The sequence below is a fragment of the Aplidium turbinatum genome, chromosome 15 (genome assembly GCF_918807975.1).
Source record: "Aplidium turbinatum chromosome 15, kaAplTurb1.1, whole genome shotgun sequence".
Classification (NCBI taxonomy): domain Eukaryota; kingdom Metazoa; phylum Chordata; class Ascidiacea; order Aplousobranchia; family Polyclinidae; genus Aplidium; species Aplidium turbinatum.
Genome location: NC_137486.1, coordinates 9,014,120 through 9,036,279, shown reverse-complemented (window position 1 = coordinate 9,036,279; position 22,160 = coordinate 9,014,120). Strand labels below are relative to the sequence as shown.

General features: G+C 36.9%; 1 protein-coding gene and 1 pseudogene across 1 annotated transcript; both read left to right on the top strand.

Annotated features, from left to right (window-relative positions):
• The first annotated feature begins 1,397 nt into the window (after window positions 1-1,397).
• Window positions 1,398-7,531, top strand: LOC145784794 (uncharacterized). The gene is made up of 6 exons (XM_082596642.1): window positions 1,398-1,570; window positions 3,790-3,939; window positions 4,631-4,840; window positions 5,276-5,365; window positions 6,291-6,425; window positions 7,026-7,531. The coding sequence occupies exons 1-6, from the start codon at window positions 1,532-1,534 to the stop codon at window positions 7,104-7,106; spliced, it is 705 nt and encodes a 234-aa protein (XP_082452768.1). The 5' UTR covers window positions 1,398-1,531; the 3' UTR covers window positions 7,107-7,531.
• A 10,714-nt stretch (window positions 7,532-18,245) lies between these two features.
• LOC145783944 (SCAN domain-containing protein 3 pseudogene) lies at window positions 18,246-19,785 on the top strand (annotated as a pseudogene).
• Window positions 19,786-22,160: the final 2,375 nt, after the last annotated feature.

Genomic DNA, 22,160 nt, shown 5'->3' with positions numbered 1-22,160 from the left:
TAATGTTTCTCCAATTTAAATTTGTAGGTAAAATATGGCTATTGACGACAGATCCTGCAATGCAATAAACAAACCTAAAGACGACATGATGTGAACTACCTCCAGGATGCAGTTGAAAAATCTTAAGATATTTTACATACTTGTGTAATTTACATACATACATACATACACACGCACACACACACACACACACACGCACGCACACACACACACACACACACACACACACACACACACACACACACACGCAGACATACACATACACAACACAAAGGAGCCTGGACGTTCTAGGAAGACATGGGCTGATACAATATATAATGACAGGAAGCGGTGGCAGTTGACCAACACTAGCCCCCTAGATCGTAACAAGTGGAGACTCAGTATGCACCTTGCCAAACTCCGTCTTACCCCGATATCCGGAAAATTAGACTTAAAACAGGAAAAAGAAGAAGAAAAAGAAGATTGTGGAAAGTGTGCTGAACGTACATAGCTAATCTCCGGCTAAACACGCAAAAAATATGTCTAGGCGCTAATATATTTTTTGCATACTTCTGGAAATGAAAAAATGATAGGTTTGTCATGGCTATGATGTACTAATTAGGACTCTTAAAATTTTTCCTACGTAGCAGCATATTCTGTCGTGTTCTAGTAGTTTGTGGCTACACGTTTCTTACCAAATAGGATGTAGTGCAATACGATATTTAGTTTGCAGTGAAAGAAATATTAATTTAGTAGTAGCAAAAGAAATTGTCAACAATGTTCGATATATTTATAGTTTTTTTGTTTCCATGAGGTGGCACAAATTTGGCTTCCATTGTTAAATCAAAACCTTGATTAGAACTGTCATTAACCAGGCTATTGTGCGCTCAAACAACGCCACAATCTATTGTCATCTTTGTATTGCGAGACTGGTCTTGAATTGTAAGCTATCGCCTAATATACGGTTCATGAAAGGCAAGAAAGGACAGTTGCTCAGACACAGGGGTACGTGTGGTGGTGGATTGGAATTTTAAAGGATTAGAAGATTGGTAGGATGAGATTTATTGGGGGTGTGGTATAAAATTCTGGAGTTGAAATTTTGTCGGGTTGGAACTGGAATCTGGGATTGTTTCTCCCAATCCTAATCGTAAAAATGTGGTTCAACTTCCTATTATTTTACAACTTGTCCTACTACGGAACTACTGTTGGTTGAAGCAGTAAAATTAATATAGGCCAAAACGGATTTGATGTTGCTGGCTAGAAGATCTGATTACGTTATCAAGGAATGGAACTCGACAGTAATGATGTTAAAACTGAAAACCTTTAAAGTTTTGATTATTGTGTCTTATTAAATTATAAAAAGTTTAAATTGTTTTGTACAATAGCAAATAAATTTTATGTTTCATTGTGCAGATTATTTTTATTAAAATCTGCAATTAAAATGAATGAAGAAACGTCCCGTCATATACAGACCTGTTGATATTTAGACAAACTATTTTCTCACCAATAAGGAATCTCACATACTACGTCTGCAGTCCCAATAAATGAAAACATGGCCCATTCAGAAGATATTTTAATTGAGTATGTCAAGGTAAGCATTTAAAAGTTAGACATGTTTTAGCTGATAGAAAAGCAAAATATTATTTCATAGAATTATTCACAATTTGTGGAGATGCGACAGTGCTAGAGTGTATCAGATACAGATCAACGACGTTTTAACTTTTGATGCTCTATTAAGAAAACATTGCTATGCATTTGTAGAACGTTGCAAAAGATCAATTAATCCACTTTTTGCGCAATGTTATGTGTTCTGATTACTATTTCAACTCTACATTTTATATTCATTACAACAGTATTTTGTACGTTGTTTGATGTAGCCTGCTTGGTGTTGTGTTAGTCTGATATTTTGTGTGATGACTGTTAAAAATTTGAATTCTATAGACTTTGTGTCTGATTACAAAAATAAGACCCACGGGTGATGATAAATTAAACAAAATTAAATACTAATCGCCGCAAATCTTTGTGTTCAGTAGTTAATTTTATATTAGAGGAAAACTTTCCAATTGCAACTCAAGGTTTACTCTTTAATTTTATATACTATGAGCAGGGCCTCTGAAAGAAATTTTCACTAGGGGTACGAAGAGTCATTTCGGGCCCTCCTCTCACTTCAGGCCCCTTTGTCTTGGGAAAAACGTGTGATGTTTGCTTAGGCGTATTGCACACCATACAACATTTTGCTGCAGAATTGGACATCTGTGTGCATAATAGTATCAAGCTGCAGTAAACTATTCTTTAATTTTAATAGGCTATATGTACAATAATACTGAATATGAAAGAGGATAAATATGTAATTTCCCTCGTGATATAGGCCTACCCTGCCCTGCTGCCAGATACGATAAGACTGAGCATCATAAAATACAAGTTTACAACAACAGAGAATGGCATTGGACTACCCTAGATTAAATTCTATTCCCATGCATCTGAATAATGACATAATGTAAGGTGTCGCTCCGATAGCTCAGTTGGTTAGCGCGTAACTTCGTGAACGAAGAAGCTTCAAGAATAAGCGGTGCTGGTTCGACTTTTGGAGTGTGCGCTTGAGCAACGCATTCTAAGGACTGCTCTCCATTCAGTGGCACCTAATAGATGTAATAATTCCCCGGCAACAAGACTTCAACAATTGGAAATTTCACTCTGCCAATCTCGGTAACTGGTCCTGCTTCAAGAGCCTCTACATCTACAAGTATGCAAAACAATCAGGAATAATCAAGGCTTTGTCAGTCCGAGGATAGAGATTCAAAACCAAGTTTGCCCCTTTTTCAAATAGTTTTTAAAAAATCACAAAAAAACCCAAAAACATCCGGGCATTAAAAAAACTATCCGTTTCTCAACCCTGCTTTTGCTACACTATGCCCCTCCCCGGACAGGGGAATAACCAACTTTTATGGTTTAATTTAGGGTGCTTTTAACAGAACATGTTTGCACATAAAGCATTAAGTCACCGCTTTGGACTCCTAATTTCTTTCCGGGCCCCCAAGGACTAACGAATAACAACTTTTATGCTTGAATTTAGTCGTTTAGGATGGTTTTTAACCAAACATTTTTGCGCGTAAATTATAAAATCACAATTTCGGGCTCCCCAACAATCACAGGCCTGGGCCCTCAAGGGTACGCCGTACCCTCCGTACCCCCTATCGTAGGCCTTGACTATGAGCTCGCAATCACGACAAGATTTTATTCCTTCCTGGCGCTTTGCAAAGTGACTGTATATTTTACTTAGTATTTCATCTACGATATGAATTCATCATCACCCCGACTCATTTTATTCTCCGCTTTACGCAATTTTAAAAACAAACAAAAAGACTCCAAAGAATGTCCAGTATCCTTTCTAGTATCTAAGGTCTTGAAAGGATTACGCAGACCCTTACAATATTATATCTCCCTGGAATCCAAAATTACCTCTAGACCCGATGTTGTTGGTCATGTATCAGTAACGTACGCACGGGGGTGTGAGCCATGGATCTAGTATTTGCTTAGATCATAGCAACATTGTTAATTGCTTTGACAGTGCTATCGAAACGTATTAAATGCCATGCTCTAGGCAACTTCGTTAAATTACTGAAACATTTCTTTTAAACGGGGAACATAGCCAAGGCTCCTCCTTTCGTACGCCAATGCCATCCTATACCGCAAAGGAAAATAAAATAGACTTGCAAAAAGTAAACTACCGTAGATAAAGGCGTTAAAAGTAATTAACTTCCAAATACAGTAGCAGGAAAATTATTGCAAGTTTGGTTTTTTATGCTTCAGGAAAAAGACAACCTAAGAGCAGCATTGAAAGAAAAAGATAAGGAACTCCAGCAATACAAAGCAAAAGTATACGACTTGACACAAGCTAACGGAGAATTAAAAAAGGAGATCAAGAAACTGCAAAAGGACGCTTCTAAGCATCAAGCAACGGTACAAACCTATGTACAAGTTAAGATCTACATTCGGTTTAAAGTGCAAAGTGTTTTTAAAAGTCATCTAATTTATGTTTATTCTTTTCACTCGTTGCTTTCTGGACGGTATAAATAGGGTTGTTAGAAATAAGAAAAAAACTTTCCAAGCGAAATTTTGTTTCGACACAAAACTCGCTTTCTTTGTTTTCATAGATTGTGTTGAGTTTTGATCAGATATTTGAAAGAAAAGCCTGTGTAATCTTTTGGTTTACACTTATTGACCCATGCAATAAACTTTGCGCGGGGTCGCATCCATTAGGTTTAGGTCACTCATAATATAGGCCTGTCACTGCTCAGTCTAACAATGTGCAACTTTCTTTTTTCTTTTAATCGTGTGTGGTCGATAAGCTGCCTTGCGAACAGGTAGTAGCCTATGAAACGCTCTTGCGCTAGAAGTCACCATGGTCTATTACAAAATCATAGAAATTTTGGCTTTTGTAGCTTTATTGATTGGCTCTATGCTTGCCTAATTGATAACCTCATTTTTTTATCTTTTCTGTAAAATTTGATTGTTGCTATTAGATTCTATTTCTGAAAAGTATAATTTTTAGCTGAAAAGTTTGTTTTGTAATCTCTAAAAACGATACATTATTACAAGTTGATTGTCTCATACAAACTGCAGTTAAGAAAGTAATAATTTTCCTTTTCAGAACAATTCCAAATCAGAAGTAGGCCCAGCTTCATACAGATTAGATGTAATAAGGCCATCTACGAGCACAGGACGAAGTCCGGGTACGAAGCGAGCAAAGTCTGCAAAGCAACGGCGAAAAACAAATGGAAAATCTGCACAAAAATACCCGGAGTCTCCTATGGATGTAAAAAAATACAGAAAAGCAATGAACACTCTCGAGCATTTGCACGTAAGTTAATCATGACTTTCATAAGCCTAGCCCTATAGCCTAGCACGTGGCCTATTTGAACCTTCTTTTGATGCTATAACCTGGCAGCCTCAAATGATTATCGAATCGAGATTCTTCTAGTGTTTTCCTAACAAGACGGTTGACAAAAACGTTATTTTGATGTACTATGGCAAATACAGTATTTTGAAATTACTTTCAAATCACATGTATTCAAACTTTAGTAAAGATCAAATTTTTGGTAGAATTGAGATCAGAGATAACGTAGCCTACATATCATTTCAAATGTGATATCAGCAATCAGACATTGCATGATATTGATGCAAGCAAGCAGTATTGAAGGGAACGTTGATAGTTTGGAATGAACATGCATGGAAAATAGCAATCCTTGCCATTTTTAACATCGATTGATTTTTCTTTGTTTGTTATTATATTTAGGATGTTGCTGAAAAATATCCAGAGTTGAAATTGTCAGTGATTTTTGAAGCAGAGACTTTTTTCTACGAATCCGACACTAACAATGACGGAGTAAGTGACAATACTGGTTTTATTGAAATGTAAAACAAATTTATTATAGCCAAACAGAAAATTTTAAGGATGCAAAAACATTTTGTTTGAGAAATACTTTTGAATGACCGGAAAAAAGTATTCAGAAAGATTTTGTCATTGTTCAAAAATTCCTTTGGAGCATTCATCACTTGCCTTCAGGCGTTCGTTTTAACAAACCAAACTGGATTTTACAACAATATCAACAAAAACAGTAACATCATTAACATTAAAAAACAACCATGGTTCTTTTGCAATATTATTTTTCATGAATTTGCTATCAAAAAAACAATATTGAAATATTTATTTGATGAGCCATAACAGCTATAAATACTTCTAAAAATCTACCATAGGCCTATAGCTAAGTGTTAGTCTAGTTTTATGGACTCAAAAATCTATTGTAGTCTACAATGAATTTGTGGTAGTGGTGATTTTGTAGGCTACTCAATGAGAAATTAGCTCCAACTCGAATTTCTTGTACAGTACCGTACTATTGCTGTGATCGTAAATGAGCCTTTGGGCTATAAAAGATAAGCATGTGTTGAACGTAAGTGACACAATGACACTTTCAAAGAAGCGATGGCATTATCTTGTCCTTTTGTATTGTACTGATCCGTGACAATGTAATGACAGAATACAAAGCAGCCTACAACTGAAACAATGTAGCCTAATAATGAAAAAGACAAGAAATCCACTTTGTTGAAAAATCCTACATACCGTAGCCTACGTCAGTTTGAAGGCCTGTTTGGTATACGATAACTGTGCGTTAAACAAAGTCTAGTCTATGTCATTTGGCTTTCATAATAGCCTACTACCATAATTTATAACATAATATTATGAAAAATAAGCCTATACCCTACTATGCTACTGTGCAAAAGTTAATCGAGAAATACTTTTGTTATCTCAGACAATTGACGAAAATGAACTGGAGAAACTGCTATTGAAACAAGGACATTTGTATACCAACAAACAGCTCAAGGAAATAATGTCGCACATCGATGTTGATAATAACAGTTCTATTGACATAATGGAATATCTTGCTGTAAGTTAAGCCTATGACCTACAAGCAGCGGCGTGACTGGGAAATTTTGGTCGGAGAGTAAAACTGGGACATAACTTTGACTCATTTTTAATCCAAAATAGGTCAATATGAAGAGGGAACCTAATTTTTGCAATTTAGCTTTCTATGGGGTGAATTTCACTTTTATTATTCTAATTTGTTCGTGCCTTTTGATACTTTTAGATTATCTCTCAGGTTCGAAATTCACTTGCAATTTCTGATTGGTTGAAACGCGTTCCTGTAACATTTGATTGGTCGAATGATTCATTTGTCTTACAAAACTTTTTTATTTTTAAGTACCTACCTAAACGAAAATTGTAATGTGATGGACAATTTTAAAGCAGTAAGCTACCTCATCCACTAAAAATAAATTAACAATTTAAACTAATTTGCTAGTTATTTACTGAATGCTTGTTATTCAATGATCAAACTTTGCAGTCCACTGAGATCGGAAAACGCAAAAACTTTCTACACTGAGAATTTATTCTTACTTGCCTCTTGTCTTCAAACCATACAAACTATTTCAAATTGTTATCTTTTAGTTTGTCAAACTACTCAAAACTTTTTTTTGTTGTTGCTTAGGTAATGGAGAAAGTGCAGCAACGGAAAAAACTAAATCTTCCTCAAGCTTTGACAAAAAGCATCACTTGCGCCATCCAGTGATCGATACTGGATTTTGCTCACAAAACTGCAGTGTTTTATCAAAAAGCATTGATGCTTGCACTTCATTCTATCAAGGTTAAATATTTGCTACTGCAAAAATCGACTTTGAATGTTCATCCCATGCGTTGTGACATCATTAAATGGTGTTCGTGTTACTCCCCCAACAAAGGTTAATTTACGGCCAGTTATTGTTGAGGCAATAAAATGATTGTTAAAAATAACTGGTTATTGAACAATATACTGTAGCCTATATTCAATCCCATACAAGTTGTTGCGTCCTGCCTGAACTGGAAACTGTCTGGACTTGTGACCACCACAATCTATAGCCTACACTAGTGCAGTAGGTATAGGCCTAATTGATGTAGATACCGTAGCCTACTACAATAATGTCGGCTATGAGCTGACATGATCTCGGTGAACACACTAGTGACACTATGCATTGTAAAATAAGCACATACGTCGCAAACATATGCCACGCATTGGTGGCTACTAGGCCTATAAACTAGGCTTCTACTTTGATTGAATAAATCTTTATTTTTGGCTAAATAAGCAAATTATTTCATTCACTTGAGGCCGCTAAATGAAGGGCTGTTCTTGACGAGCGTTGCTCAAGCGCGCGTCCATCCATTTCCACATTAAATAGGGAAATACAATAAAGAATGAATTGTATAGAAATAAACTTACATTCATCCAAAATTAGGCCATTAGGAGAAAGCACTTAAAAGTCGTATTGCAATAAGCATATGTCGAACAATGACTTATTAATTATTATCATTGACTATTAGGGTGGGTCAAAACAAAAACTTTTCTTTCAAAACATGGCGGCAACCTCTCAGACTATAAGGTTGGTCCTAGAAACTCCCCCAAAAAAAATTTGAGCAGGTTTGTGCAAGTATTCGCCATGCAATGGCCTTTTGAAATTTTCAGTATAGGAACATGATAGGCCATACGGGAAGGTAAAAGTTTTGTTTTTGGGGGAGGGCTTTTAAGTGGATTTTTTATCTCTATGCCCTTGCTAACATCTAAAATAATCATTTCCGACTGAAATCACCACATATCTGGTATCAATCGATGTTTAAAAGATACAAGAAAAGTTTAATTTGATCAAAAAATAGTAGCAATATTAGCCTATGCCTATTTTTGTAAGCGCAATCTTAGTTGAAAGCCTGAACACCGCGTCAAGGTGTCGCCCATCATCCAGGTTTCTCTTATTTGCTGTTAGATCAGACAAGGAAATCCTTTGCACAGTTAACATATAATTGCGGTGATGAGGCAAACGAAACTGAACAAAACTCCCAATACGTCGATAATTACATCTTGGAGGATGACAATGTGGCTTTTTTTAAATCTGGATAATCCCGCCTTGCCCTTTCTACACAATGAAGAATTACATTTCTTTCTTCTGCACCATGGGTTAAAATTCCTTTGTACTCTTCCATAATTCTCTCTCCTCGGTATGCCGCATAGTTTACAACTTTGATACTCTTTATCACTTTTTCCAATCTTTTATAGTTCTGAAACTCCGGCCATCTTTCTACTGCATACTTCAAGAAAGCAATGTCCCCCATACTGAATTGTAGCCTATGACACGATAAAGTAGATCTTGCACCAACAAATTCATGCAATTTTGTGTCAGCAGAGACCGAAGGAAACACTGGCTTTTGTGGAGCCAAATGAACATCATGATTTTTTGGGTAGTTGTGTGGATGTCAACACCTATTTACGCTTTGAAGATGCTGCTGTTGCGAAACCAACTAGACTTGGAGACACACATTTTGCAAAGTCTTCTACAAATCTGAAAATTTGTTGCTATTTTGTATGGTCCTTGCTTGTTCCAGTGTCCCACTGCTTCTGAAGCGACTGTCAATGATTTATCTTTTTATAAGAAAATGCTTGAGTATACCTTTGTAACTGAAATTTCGGGAATTGTAAATGTTGCCGTACAAGCCTTCACGGATATTGTGGTATTTGACAGAAGAGCTGGTACCATTCGCTTTATGCTCACATCAGCTTTCCACGGAGGATAAAGAAATACAGTAGAACTCGGTTAATCCGGATTCGGTTAATCCAGATCTTCGCCTAATCCGGATGAAATTGGAAGTACAAATGATTTGTAATCTTTTTCTTAAGAAACAGCTTCGGATTATCCGGATTATTTAATCCGGATCTTCGCCTATTCCGGACAAAAGTTGCGCTTTCTCTATAGCTTTATCCGGATTTTCCAGACAGTTTTGCCATTTTATGCTAAAACGTAACGTGGCTTATTGCGAGAAATTTCTTATCTCATGTTCCGTTAATGTGACGCAATAAATTATTGCGGATTTCTTCTTTTCATGAACAGTAATCCCTCCTAACGCAAAATTCGTGCGCAAATGCCCAAGCTCGTACTGTAACTTGAAAAGATGTCGGTGAAATTTTCGGCGGTATGTCGGTGATGTTTTTCCAATAGAAGACTTTGTTTGACTTTTTGTAAGTTTTCCAAAGAAACTCGTCTTCCGTAACTGTTTTCAAAAGTTTTGAGTGACTACAAATTATTCCGACACGCATGTCTGAAGATATAACTTTTGCCAGTGTGTTCTTGCGTTAGACGCAGAGTCTAGAAATACAATCGTTTTACATGCATAGGCTACTGCATTTCAAAAGAATTCTATCGCTAATATGGTGATCGCGCGTCTCGGAATTGACAGATGACCACACTAATGCGTTCAATTTCGGTGATTTTTACCGATACCCTTCTATTTAGGTAACGTCAGGCTTGATAAAAACCGTCATCGGTTAATCCGGATCTTCGCCTAATCCGGATGGAATCGCCGGTCAAATCGAATCCGGATTAACCGAGTTATACTGTACTTGCTTAATGCTGACAAGCAGCATCAAAGTTGTAAACGTTGTGGCAGACCGAGAAGTGAGAATTATGAAGAAAGAAATGTAATTCTTCATTGTGTAGAAAGGGCAAGGCGGGATTATCCAGATTTTAAAAAAGTCACATTGTCATCCTCCAAGATGTAATTATTGACGTATTGGGAGTTTAGTTCAGTTTCGTTTGCCTCATCACCGCAATTATATGTTAACTGTGCAAAGGATTTCCTTGTCTGATCTAACAGCAAATAAGAGAAACCTGGATGATGGGCGACACCTTGACGCGGTGTTCAGGCTTAAATTAATTGTCCGCCCGATAGGTTAGTGAGTTAAGCGCCTGACTTTATCAACGAGCAAACTGCAAGATCACGCGGCGCTGGTTCGACTCTCGACCAACGCATTTCAGGTAGAGTTGGGATTTCGGGATCAAATTTGAAATCCCGGGATCGGGATTTCCCGGGATTTTTACTCCTTAATCCCGGGATTTCTCGGGATTAGCAAAGTAGGAAAATACACATGCAAGCTACACAAACCACATTTATTTATTGTAATATTGACGCAAAAACATGAGAGCATCGAGAGTAGCCTATCATCGGACGATTTCTAATTTTGCTGGCAAAATATCGAAGAGCTGAAAATGCACGTTCAGCCTCAACAGATGTTGGCTTAATACTTTTCAATGCCAGATGCCTCATATATATTGTTTAGGTTTTCTGGCCTTTTTTCGCTTGCTTCATATAACAGCATTTCTTTTTGCCTTACTCGAGCGCCGGCATCACAGTTTTGTGCTTCTTCACTTTCATCTTCTGCTACGAAAGCACGCGACTCTTGAGCTAAAGTCATTTCAGTGTCATGGCTACTATCTTCTGTAATGGCATCTTCATGCTGTTCTGTAGAGACTCGAGCCAATTCAACAGTTGGGTTTGGAAACAATCTTTGAAGAACGTTTGTGGCCAGAGCAGCGATTTTCTGACGTTTTATTTTATGACCAAGCTGATCCTGCGATTGATCAATGTAGGAAGGTTTCTTGAGGGTACCCAAAAAGGTGAACTAGTTCAACATTTCGACGCTCGTCGATTCAAAACCTAAAGCTTTATTCAAGTCTTTGCTAAATTTCCGAATTTAGTTATTAATCCCTTCGCACTGGACGCTGAAGCTTCTTCAAAACGACTTGACAGAAGTTACATTTTGTTTTTTCTGTACATTTACAATATAAAAAGTTTTGCAACGCCTCGGATTTTCTCTTTAAACTTAAATCTTCAAAATTCGCCTTTCTGAACTACATTTTAACTTCTCTTTCGCAAAAAGCTAGTGCAGAATTACCAAAACTGTCCTAACAGCACCATGGCACAACTGGTCGTTTTAACGCTAAAATCTCCAGTTGCACTTATGCTACGACTGAAGCGATTGTGTAGTACTGTACATTGTTATGCCATGGTTGGTATTATTATCACACTAATGTGGAATGTCGAAGACAACCAGCTAATATTGTAAAGCTACTTTAAAACCAAAATAATATGAGCGTCAAGCGATATGGCGCTACATCAGCTTTTGTGGATGTTTTCTAGAAATTCCGGGATTTTAATAAAATTAATCCCGGGATCGGGATCAGAAAAACGGGTTAAAATCCCGGGATTCCGGGATCGGGATTTCCCGGGGTCCCAACACTAATTTCAGGACTGCTCTCCATTCAGCGGCACCTAGTGAATGGAATAATTCACAGCCAACAGCACTTCAACAATCGGAAACTTCACTGTCAATACAAACTCGGTGACTGGGGCTGGGTGGTCAGTGGTTTAAAGCTTCTACAAGTAGGCTATATGAAAAACTGCCAGGATAAGCTCTCAAAAAAGCTTTCTCAGTCCGTGGATATAGAAGCCCACAATCGATCGAACTTTGCCGGGTGTAGAACTTTGATATGTCAGCGATGATAAGCTATATCACTCGGCGACTCTAGTTATAAATAAACGTAACAGCGATATTGGTACTGCACTCAAGCTTTTACCACTTGAGCTTCAGCACAAACTTTTTGTTTGTTTCTCTCGAAGTTAAACCTTTATTTATTTTAAATAAATCCATCTATTACAATACAAACATCAGGTAGGCTATACGATAGAAGATTGAAAAAAACACCAAATGAATTATTATTGATCGCAACAAAGAACAATTGGACATAAACTATAAATGAGCGTATCTTACAAGGTTACTATACAATATATATTATTACATACTGTATATTATATGTAAAAAAATTATTATATGTAATTATATATATATCAAGTTCAAAAAAGAAATGTAATTGTCTAAAATCGGCATAGAAAACTCAGTTTAACATAGGGGAAAGCGGGGTAAAGAGAGACAGTCAAAATTCTCCTAAAATACCGTACAAAATAAAATTAAAATAAAAAGTTTTCATCGGAAACTCTGTTTGAATGACTGGCGTGAGATGTAATTTGATTTACAAAAAATTATTTGAGGTAACAGCGGTTGTTGATAGTCGGTTTTGCACCTAATTTTAAAAAGTTGAAATAAAACTTTTTGAGTTTGATGAAGTGTTACGGGGTGAAATGTTTCAAACGACAATGGCCAGTTATTACTGTAATATTTGAAGTTTGTGATGATATGTTTTGTTAGGTCATGGGTTTGAGACAAAGCAAGCTAAGTTAATTTTTCTTAATGGACTAGCTTGGGGCAAAGAGGGACATGTAGAATGGGGCAAGCAGGGACAGTTGAGGTGTATGTATATTTCCATTACTGTTTTAATATAGACCCAAAGTCAATCTTGCCTGTGGCAATACTTGGGCCTATAAATAAATAAATGTACTGAAGCAGTGAGTGATTGTTTAATGGCTTGGTTGCTGTTGGATGGTGATTCCAATGCTTGTAGCCTAAGCCTAGACCATGGGTTTAGCTTATTATAATCATTACACAACTTATATTTGTAGAATTTGATTTTGATCTATTCTAATTGGCCTAGATCTAATTAAACATGATAAGAATATATAAACGTAAAGCAGATGTTGGAAAATACTCCGAACAAGAGCTACATAATGCCATAAAAGAAGTAAAACAGTGGTTCTTAACCGCCGGTCCGCGATAATCTTTTGCCGGTCCGCCAAAAAGTTGGCTTCATTTGTTCAGTTTTTTCGATAAATCAATGTTTCGCTTCGTTGTTTCCGCATTTTGCTTATGTAGGCATAATTTTATGCCATTTCTAATGTTCTCCTGTGAGGCTATATTGTAGCAGTGTAGCGAGGCGTGGACGTCGCTATAATAGCATCTGGACAGGAAGCCAGTAGAAATTTAAAAGCGCGCTGCCCAAAATGAGGCCAAGCGAATCGCCGCTCGCGCATGCGCTCGTCTAGCTTCCATTTGTGAAATGTCAACAGCACGTTTGTTTTGCTTGGAACGCAAACAGAAAAATAGTGATCATCCAAACTTGGGTTTATAAAACAAATCCACAGGAAATTTATCGTGTGGTTATGTAGGCTAGATCAGGGGTCCGCAAATACTTTTTGGTGCGACCCAAAAAGCAATGGTTCGAAGTCTTCGCGACCCAAACGTTTCGGAAGCATATAATTTTGCGCAAAACACTTTGCAAATTAATATCAATTCCAATACGGTCGTCCCCACTTATTAAGGCCACATCGGGACCGGACGATTTTGGCTGCGAGAGACACTTTTCTACCACTCCTATACCTTCAGTAATTCCGGAATGGACCAAATTGGGCTTAATAAGCGGGTGGACCTATTAACCGTGCGCTTCGTCATCGTGCAAGCCTCTGGGGCCGAGGGTCTACTCTATCCTTTTACCAGCCCAAACTCAAGATGTTTCCGGACTACACTGGAAGGCTACTAGAGAGCAGCCAGTTTTTGGTTTCATCATCCATGACGCGCAGACCTTCCATTCCGTTAGGTGGCTTGAAGATGGTACAGTTATTGATGATGTGGTCTGCAGTCTGTTCCTCGGCACCACATTAGCCTAGTACCCTAGTTCAACTTTTCTTGATGTAATAGGCTATGCTTGTACCAGCTCAGTAGCCTACACATTGTACACAAGCTACTGGTAGGGTAGTTTATGTTCTTACCAATGCTTCTGATAAGCTTGGTTTGATTCTAGTTCAGGTTGTAGGCTATTAAAGACAGTACGAAACCACTTCTGGTTCTGAAAATAATGTCTAAGAAATTCTGGTTGCAATATTGAGTTATCACAACCATTGATATGGCATGTAACAATGTTGTCAAATTCTTGGCTATCTTTGATTCAAAATAGACAAATTCAAGTTACCAAAAATCTTTAGTAGTGGCAAAGCCATGACAAATAAATGGTACCATTATTTTAACTATGTCGATTCTGTTATGCTTTCGCAACTAATGACAGTGTTTTGTTACCAGCTTAAAGTTAAGATATTACGATGGTGTCGTTCAAGTTACACAGGAGTCTGTTAACTTCAAGTTAACTTGAACTGTCGTTCAAGTTACACAGGAGAAAGCAAAGATGTAAATGTGACATTTCATTCATTCCCGTTGAATAACAAGGAACTGCTTCAGACTTGGTTAAAACGATTGGGAAGAAAAGACTTTACTCCAACTAAGTATTCTCGACTTTGTTCTCTGCATTTTCAGCCTTCAGATTTTTTGGATGAATCTGCTGATCACAAAAGTAGACGCAAAATAAAAAGAGTAACATCAAAATTGATAAAAAGGAGGCTGAAAGACAATGCGTACCCGTCAGTTTTTCAAAATTTGCCAGCATATTATACCAATGAAAGTACCCCTAATCGTTCTGGTCTCTCAACATCATTTTCTCGACATGCAAATGAAGCAGCTCGGTTGAAGGAACGTTGTGAACATTTTTTGCAAAAAGATAAAATTACAAATTTTGCTGACTTATTAGCTAAACTACCGGAAGAGCTTAAACGTTAAAAGTTTTTACTTTATGAGTCAGACACCGGAGCATTGGCCTACTTGATTTATTTGTCAGAACAACAACCTCCTTCCATCACAGCAACAATTTTTGTCAATAATGATCTGACAGTTACAGTGCATCAACATCAGCAAGTCATTTGTTCATCAGCATATAAGCACATTTTGCTTAGTAGTAAAGTGACACTGCTTTCACAAATATCCAACTTGATGGCCTTTGCCAAAGATACAAAAACTGATGCAAAACAATCAGTGGATCAATTAAAATCAAACATCACTGAGGCAATCATAAGCTATCTTTCTGTTGCAGAAAATGAAAAAGAAATTTCCTTTCTTAAATTTCTTTCAGAACAAATCGAGTTGCTTTTCAGTAACAAATATCACAGAAGATATTCACCTGGGTTACTGGTGACATCATCTTTGCAACAAGTCCAAAGGCATATGAAAGGCTGTTAGAAGAACAAATTTTAATACTGCCTTCGACAAAGACATTGAAAAAAATAACTCTTAATTTAGATTGTAGAAAAGGATTAAATGACGAACAATATTTGCGTCTTCGCTTTTCACAACTAAACTCCTTTGACAGAAATGTCATCATTATGATTGATGAAATTTATCTATCGAAAAGAATCGAAGCAGCTGGAGGGCAAGTCTTTGGACTGACTAGTGACTGCCAAATTGCTACAACTGCCTTGTGCTTTATGATAAAGTCATTGTCCAGTGGGTACCAAGATATGATTGCCATACACCCAGTTAAAAATCTTAAAGCAGAAGTGCAAAAACAGTGCTTTGATAAAATTATTGTTCTTCTACATGATGTTGGGTTTAATGTAGTTGCAATATCTGTAGACAATGCTGCAGCAAACCGAAAGTTTTACAAGCACTTTTTATGCAATGGAAATTGGAAAAATTCATTTAAAAGCAATTGTGGTGGAGAAGTCTTTTTAATATTCGATCCCACTCATCTTATAAAGAACATCTACAATAACTTTCTAACAAAAAAAATATTTAAATTGCCTGCTATGCCCCCTCTTTTGTCTAAAACTCTCACTGCACGTTTTTCTGATGAGCGTGCTGTGTATAACAATGAATACCACAAGCCATTACGAATTACACACAAGTTGTCAGAGACTGCTTAAACCCAAAGTCAATCGAGAAAGTGAATGTTAAACTTGCTCTTTCACTATTACATAAATCTACAATAGCAGCCCTCAAACAGTATGGATTTTTAGAAACAGCTGCTGTATTGGAACTTTTCGCAAAGTTTTGGTCCATCTTAAACGTTTCATCACCTACCATTGGAAGGAATAAACGTGATATTGCTCGTGATCCAGTCAAATCACCTAATGATTGGAAATTAGATTTTCTTTTAGAATTTGAAGAATGTGTATCTGTTTGGGAAACCTCACTGGTAAGCAATTTTTAGTATCAAACGTGGTTAAAAATGACAAATGTTGGCTTCACTATGATGTATCAGAGTGATCACCAGATCAACCAATGTTTGGATGCAAACATTTAAAGTTTTGGCTTTTTAGTGTCTAAATTTTGATGTACTGATGGGTGCTACTTATTTATTTTCTAAAAGCTTTGAAACATCTTTTATCGTATCAGCCTGAATTTTAGTTTGTATACATTTTACAATCTGTAACCAGGGCAGAAAAAAGTTTGACCGTTGACTTTTAGTTGCCCTAGTTACAGTTTTTGCCTTATGCCAATTTCTTTCCAAAAAATGAAGAGTCATTTTTCATAACCTGCACACAGATGTTGCATGGGTGTGCCCTCGGAAAGTATCAACCTAAAGCATAAGCTATAGATGTTTCATAAGCTTTAAACAACACAGAAATTTTTTAATCGACTTTTACTTGCCCTAATTATTACTGATTGCAAAGTACATATATTTTTCTTTCTGTCCCCTAAAACTGTGTATCCAATCTATCCATATTGTGGAAGGTACCTTTAAAGTTGTTCATATAGGCTATATAACTTGTCTTTCCAACTAAATGACTTTTTATGCAAAAGTAAAAATCTCTGTTTATTATTATTGCTTACACAAACCATAAGTTGTAATTAGTATCTAATATCTATCACTGTTAGATGTGGCATGATTAATTAACAAATTTAACACATGAACAAAAAACAGTATTCCTGCACTTTTGCCCTTATATATAGTGTTCCTTTTTTGTTTCAGATGCCAGGATTGACAAAGGAGACTTTCCTAGCTTTGTGGCAAACATGCAGAGCCTTACCTGCCCTCACTAAACACGTATTTAACTTTTGTGGATTTAAATATGTTCTGCTGGAAAAAATTCAATCTGATACCATCGAAGGTCGCTTTGGACGCATTCGCCAACTCAGTGGAGCGAATTACTATATTTCCATGAGGCAATTGCTCGAAAGTGATGGAAAATTGCGTACACTTTCACTGTTCAAATATGTTTTGCTGTATGGTGTATGGCAAAAGTTAAAGCAACCAAATGCTATCATAAAAATCGTAGGCATTTGAAACATGGGAAATTGAATTCACTTGGTCGTGCAGCCCACCTGAATCTAGCCTGGTAAATAACAAAGACAAAAAAGATTTCAGCTCCTGTAAAGTTTGTAACCTTCCTGTCAATCCACATTGATTTGACTTGGCTCGATACGATAAGAGCGAATTGCACAGAAAAAGTTAAACTTTGTCTGAAAGAAAAAAAACTCGATGGAAAGAATTATGGTCATAATTTTGTTCTGCGCTAATAAAGTGGATAAAAATTTGTTATTTTTAAAGGTGAAAAAAATTTGGTACTCTGTTTATCAATTTGGTACTCATTTAGAAAAAAATTGGTACCCATTCATTAAGTGTGGTTGGCAACACTGCTTATGCTAGTTGTCTCAGTAAATAACGCAAATAAAATCCAACCAAAGATTAGGCCTAAATTTTAAGTAAGTTTGAAATGGAGTCAACCAAACAAGGCATTTTGCGGTTCTTTAATCAAACGGATAGTATTAAGAATACAAACAGAAACATTTTTGAAAGTGAAAGATGTTAGACCTAGTACTTCAAAATTACAGCAAATTACAAAAAAGAAAGGTGCTGATTTGTTGACAAAAGGGACCAAGAAACGAAGAAAAGGGGAGTTCATCAGGCAGTACGACTTGAAATACTTAGAATTTGGTTTTACTGTAGCTCCTTATACGGAAGAATTGCCACGTCCTTTGTGTTTAGTATGCTCCCAAATTCTATCAAATGATGCAATGAAACCTTCAATACTCTCTCGTCACTTTCTGTCGAAGCATAGCAATCTCGAAGGTAAACCGCTGGATTATTTTCAAAGACAACTCAGCGAGATGAGAAGTCAGAAAAATCAAATAACAATGATGACAACCACCGAAAAATCTCTTCTTCGTGCATCGTATGCAATTTCTCTTAAAATATCAAAAATAAAGAAGCCGTTCACGATTGGGGAAGAGCTAGTAAAACCTTGCATCTTAGCTGCCGCTGAAGAAGTTTTGGGTATTCAAGCAGCTCAAAAACTTAAGGCGATACCGCTTTCGAATGACACAGTTCAAAAACGGACTTTAGATATGGCAATGGATGTTGAAAAGCAGCTTATAGAAGAAATAAAGAAGTCAAAACATTTTGCAATTCAACTCGACGAATCGACTGACGTGAGTAATTGTGCCATTCTGCTTTACTATGTGCGTTACAAAGGGGAAAAGGATTTTAAAGAACTGCTTTGCTGCCTTAACTTGCCTAGTAAAACCACCGGTTCTGAGATTTTTAGGTCTCTTAATGAGTATTTTTATGAGCATTGCATAGACTGGGAAAATTGCGTAGGAGTATGTACATTGTACAGATGGAGCTGCGAGCATGACTGGATGTCGCTCTGGTGTGGTTGCCAGAATAAAAGCAGTCAGTCACAAAGACATATGTATAATTCATCGAGAGCATTTGTCTGCAAAGAAACTCTCTTCTGAATTTAAAACTGTGCTGGATATCACGGTGAAAATCGTAAATCAAATTCGTAGTCAAGCTTTGAACTCCAGGCTGTTCAAACTGCTGTGTGAAAGTATGGATTCGCAGCATCAGCATCTTCTGTTTCATGCAAAAGTGCGGTGGTTGTCAAGAGGACGTGTTCTGTCACGATTGTTTGAACTCAGGGAAGAAACAAAACAGTTTTTACAAGAGATAAACTCTCCATTAACAGAATTTTTAATCGATAAAATGTGGATGAGTAAGCTTGCATACTTGGTGGATATATTTGGCCGCTTAAATGAGCTTAACCTTTCTCTTCAAGGGTTTAACACGAATGTTTTTACTATGAGAAACAAAACCGATGCATTCAAAAAGAAGCTGGCATTTTGGGAAAGTCGTGTGCAAAGAGGAGACATCGAAATGTTTCCAACTATAAACGACATTTTGAAAAATGTCGATGACAACATTAGCAAAGAATTGATAATTCTTGTAAGTGAACACCTAAAGGAGTTAACTCTCAGCTTTCAACGTTATTTCCCAGAAGAAGAGAATCCCCGAAAAGGAAACCTCTGGATCAATGATCCCTTCATTGAAGATGTCAATACATGCAACCTTAATTCCAGTGAAAAAGAACGCCTGATTGAATTGTCTTCTGATACCACTCTGCTTACACGGTATAAGAAGGAAACGCTGTCTCAGTTCTGGTCCTGGATATCTCTTGAAAACGAATATCCATCTCTCAGTCACAAAGCGATCAAACTGTTAATGATATTTTCGACAACTTACTTATGCCAGAAGAGCTTTTCTTCTTTGTCTCTAATCAAAACCAAGCAGAGTAATCGATTGGATGTCAATGCAGCACTTCGTCTCTCTGAAACTTCGTTGCAGCCGCGTTTATCTCAAATATTAGCAACGAAACAGCAGCAAATTTCACATTAAATACTCGTAACTCTTGTACATTAATGTTTTGTTTTTCTAATTTCTGGCACCAAAAAACGATTATGTTGATTTAGGATTTTATGTTATTCCGCACGCGTATTTCATATTCTTTTGTGGGAAAGCGTCTTTTAGTAGCGCTGAGTTTGAATATGATTAGCAACAATATTTTTATGGTAGTCCATTCTGTTTATTTCAATCTTATTTGTAGAAGTGGTATTGTTCAAACTGATCGTACAAACCAGCACTTTGAATTTCAATTTCAGAGGCAAAAATATTTTATACAAGCAACTTTAAAATAAATTTGGTCCCAGTACACACCAAAATATTAGAGTAGGCTACGCTGAATATATGAGCATAGTTTTGCGTCAATTTTTTTTTTAAATTTCCTCCGGTACCTCTACTAAAATAAACGTGTCTTCGATACTCTGGATACCGGTCCGTAAAAGGATTTTTCTAATTTTACCGGTCCGGCAGTGTCGAAAGGTTAAGAACCACCGATGTAAAAGACAAACAATTGTCTCTCAAAGATGCAGCAAAAAATATAATGTATCAAAAAGTGAATATAGAGGGGAATAATAAAAACATGAATGAATGAATAGAATGAATAATAACGTTTCTAATCCAGGCAAAGTTAAACTTGGACGCTTTGAAACAGCTTTGCCAGATCATTTTGAATCAGAACTAGTTGAGCACATCAAAAAAATGCAAAAAATGTTTTTTGGATTAAGTGCCGAGAAGTTGTGTGAACTAGCCTTTGAGTTGGCCAAGGCTAATAATATCAGAATCCCATTTAACGCTACCAAAAAAAGAGCTGAAGAGTGGCTGAGGAAATTTCTACAACGTCATCCAGACATCAGTATTCGTCAACCTGAAGCAACCAGTCTTTCAAGAGTTACTGGATTTAACAAGCCTCAAGTGAAATTTTTTTTGACCATTTGGAAAATCTTCTAAAAGAAAACGATTTAACTCTAAACAAAATATTTAACGTTGATTAAACAGGAATATCTTCTGTTCAAAAAACATCTAAAATTTTAGCTGAAAAAGGATGCAAACAAGTTGGACAATTAACTAGTGCTGAGAGAAGCAAAACGATAACCATAGTTGCATGTTTTTCTGCAATTGGCCATTACATCCCTCCGGTTTTTATATTTCCGCGCAAACGCATGGTTGATGCATTGATGAGGTGTTCTCCACAAGGATCAAAAGGTTTTGCATCTTCTTCTGGTTGGATTGATTCGGATCTGTTTCTCCAGTGGTTGTTACATTTCCAAAGTTTTGTCAGTTCATCAAAAGAAAATAAGTTTCTGTTAATTTTGGACAATCACTTGTAGTCATCTTTCTTTACAGGCAGTCAACTTTGCTCGTCAACATGGAATCATAATGTTATCGATTCCTCCACACTCTTCACATAAATCACAGCCATTGGACAAAACATTCTTTGGACCATTAAAAACCTATTACAGCCAAGAAATCAACAAATGGCTGGTTAATCACCCGGGCAAGCGTGTCACTGACTTTGATGTGGCAGAGTTGGTTAGTAAAGCATATGAACGTGCGGCCACTATGCAAAAAGCTATTAATGGCATTAAAGCAGCTGGAATCTCACCATTCAACCCACATGTGTTTGATGATGATGACTATGCTCCAGCAACAGTTACTGAAGTGGAGGACCCACCCCAAGAAAATCTCCTTGAACCTGATAATCATGCACATCCTGGCTCTGTTACTGCGACAAAGGAGACTGAATCATCAGGAGGGAATGATCAATCTGCTGAAAGCATTGCAAACTGCAGTAACAATCATACACATTCTGGCTCTGTTACTGCGACAAATGAGAATGAATCATCAGGAGGGAATGATCAACCTGCTGAAAGCATTGCAAACTGCAGTAACAATCATACACATTCTGGCTCTGTTACTGCGACAAATGAGAATGAATCATCAGGAGGGAATGATCAACCTGCTGAAAGCATTGCAGACTGCAGTAACAATCAATTGCTTGAAAGTGAGCTTGGATGCAGTGGTCTTTTGCAACCTTGCAAAAATGGAGATAGAGTATCAGTTATTGATATTTCTCCTCTACCACATGCTAAAATCACTTGCCGAAAAAGAAAAGGCAAGCTATCAGAAATCTTAACTTCATCTCCATTTAAACAGAATTTGATGGCTAAAAATCTGAGTCGCAATAAAAGTCCCAAGAATTGTACCAAAAATAAACCAAAGATATTAAAATATAACAAATCACAACCTAAGAAAAAACAGCAGCAAAATGTACAGCAGAAATGCATATTTTGTCGTGCCCTGTATCAGCATCCACCCAAAGAAGATTGGATCGAATGCGGTTCATGTAAACAATGGTGTCATGATAAGTGCTC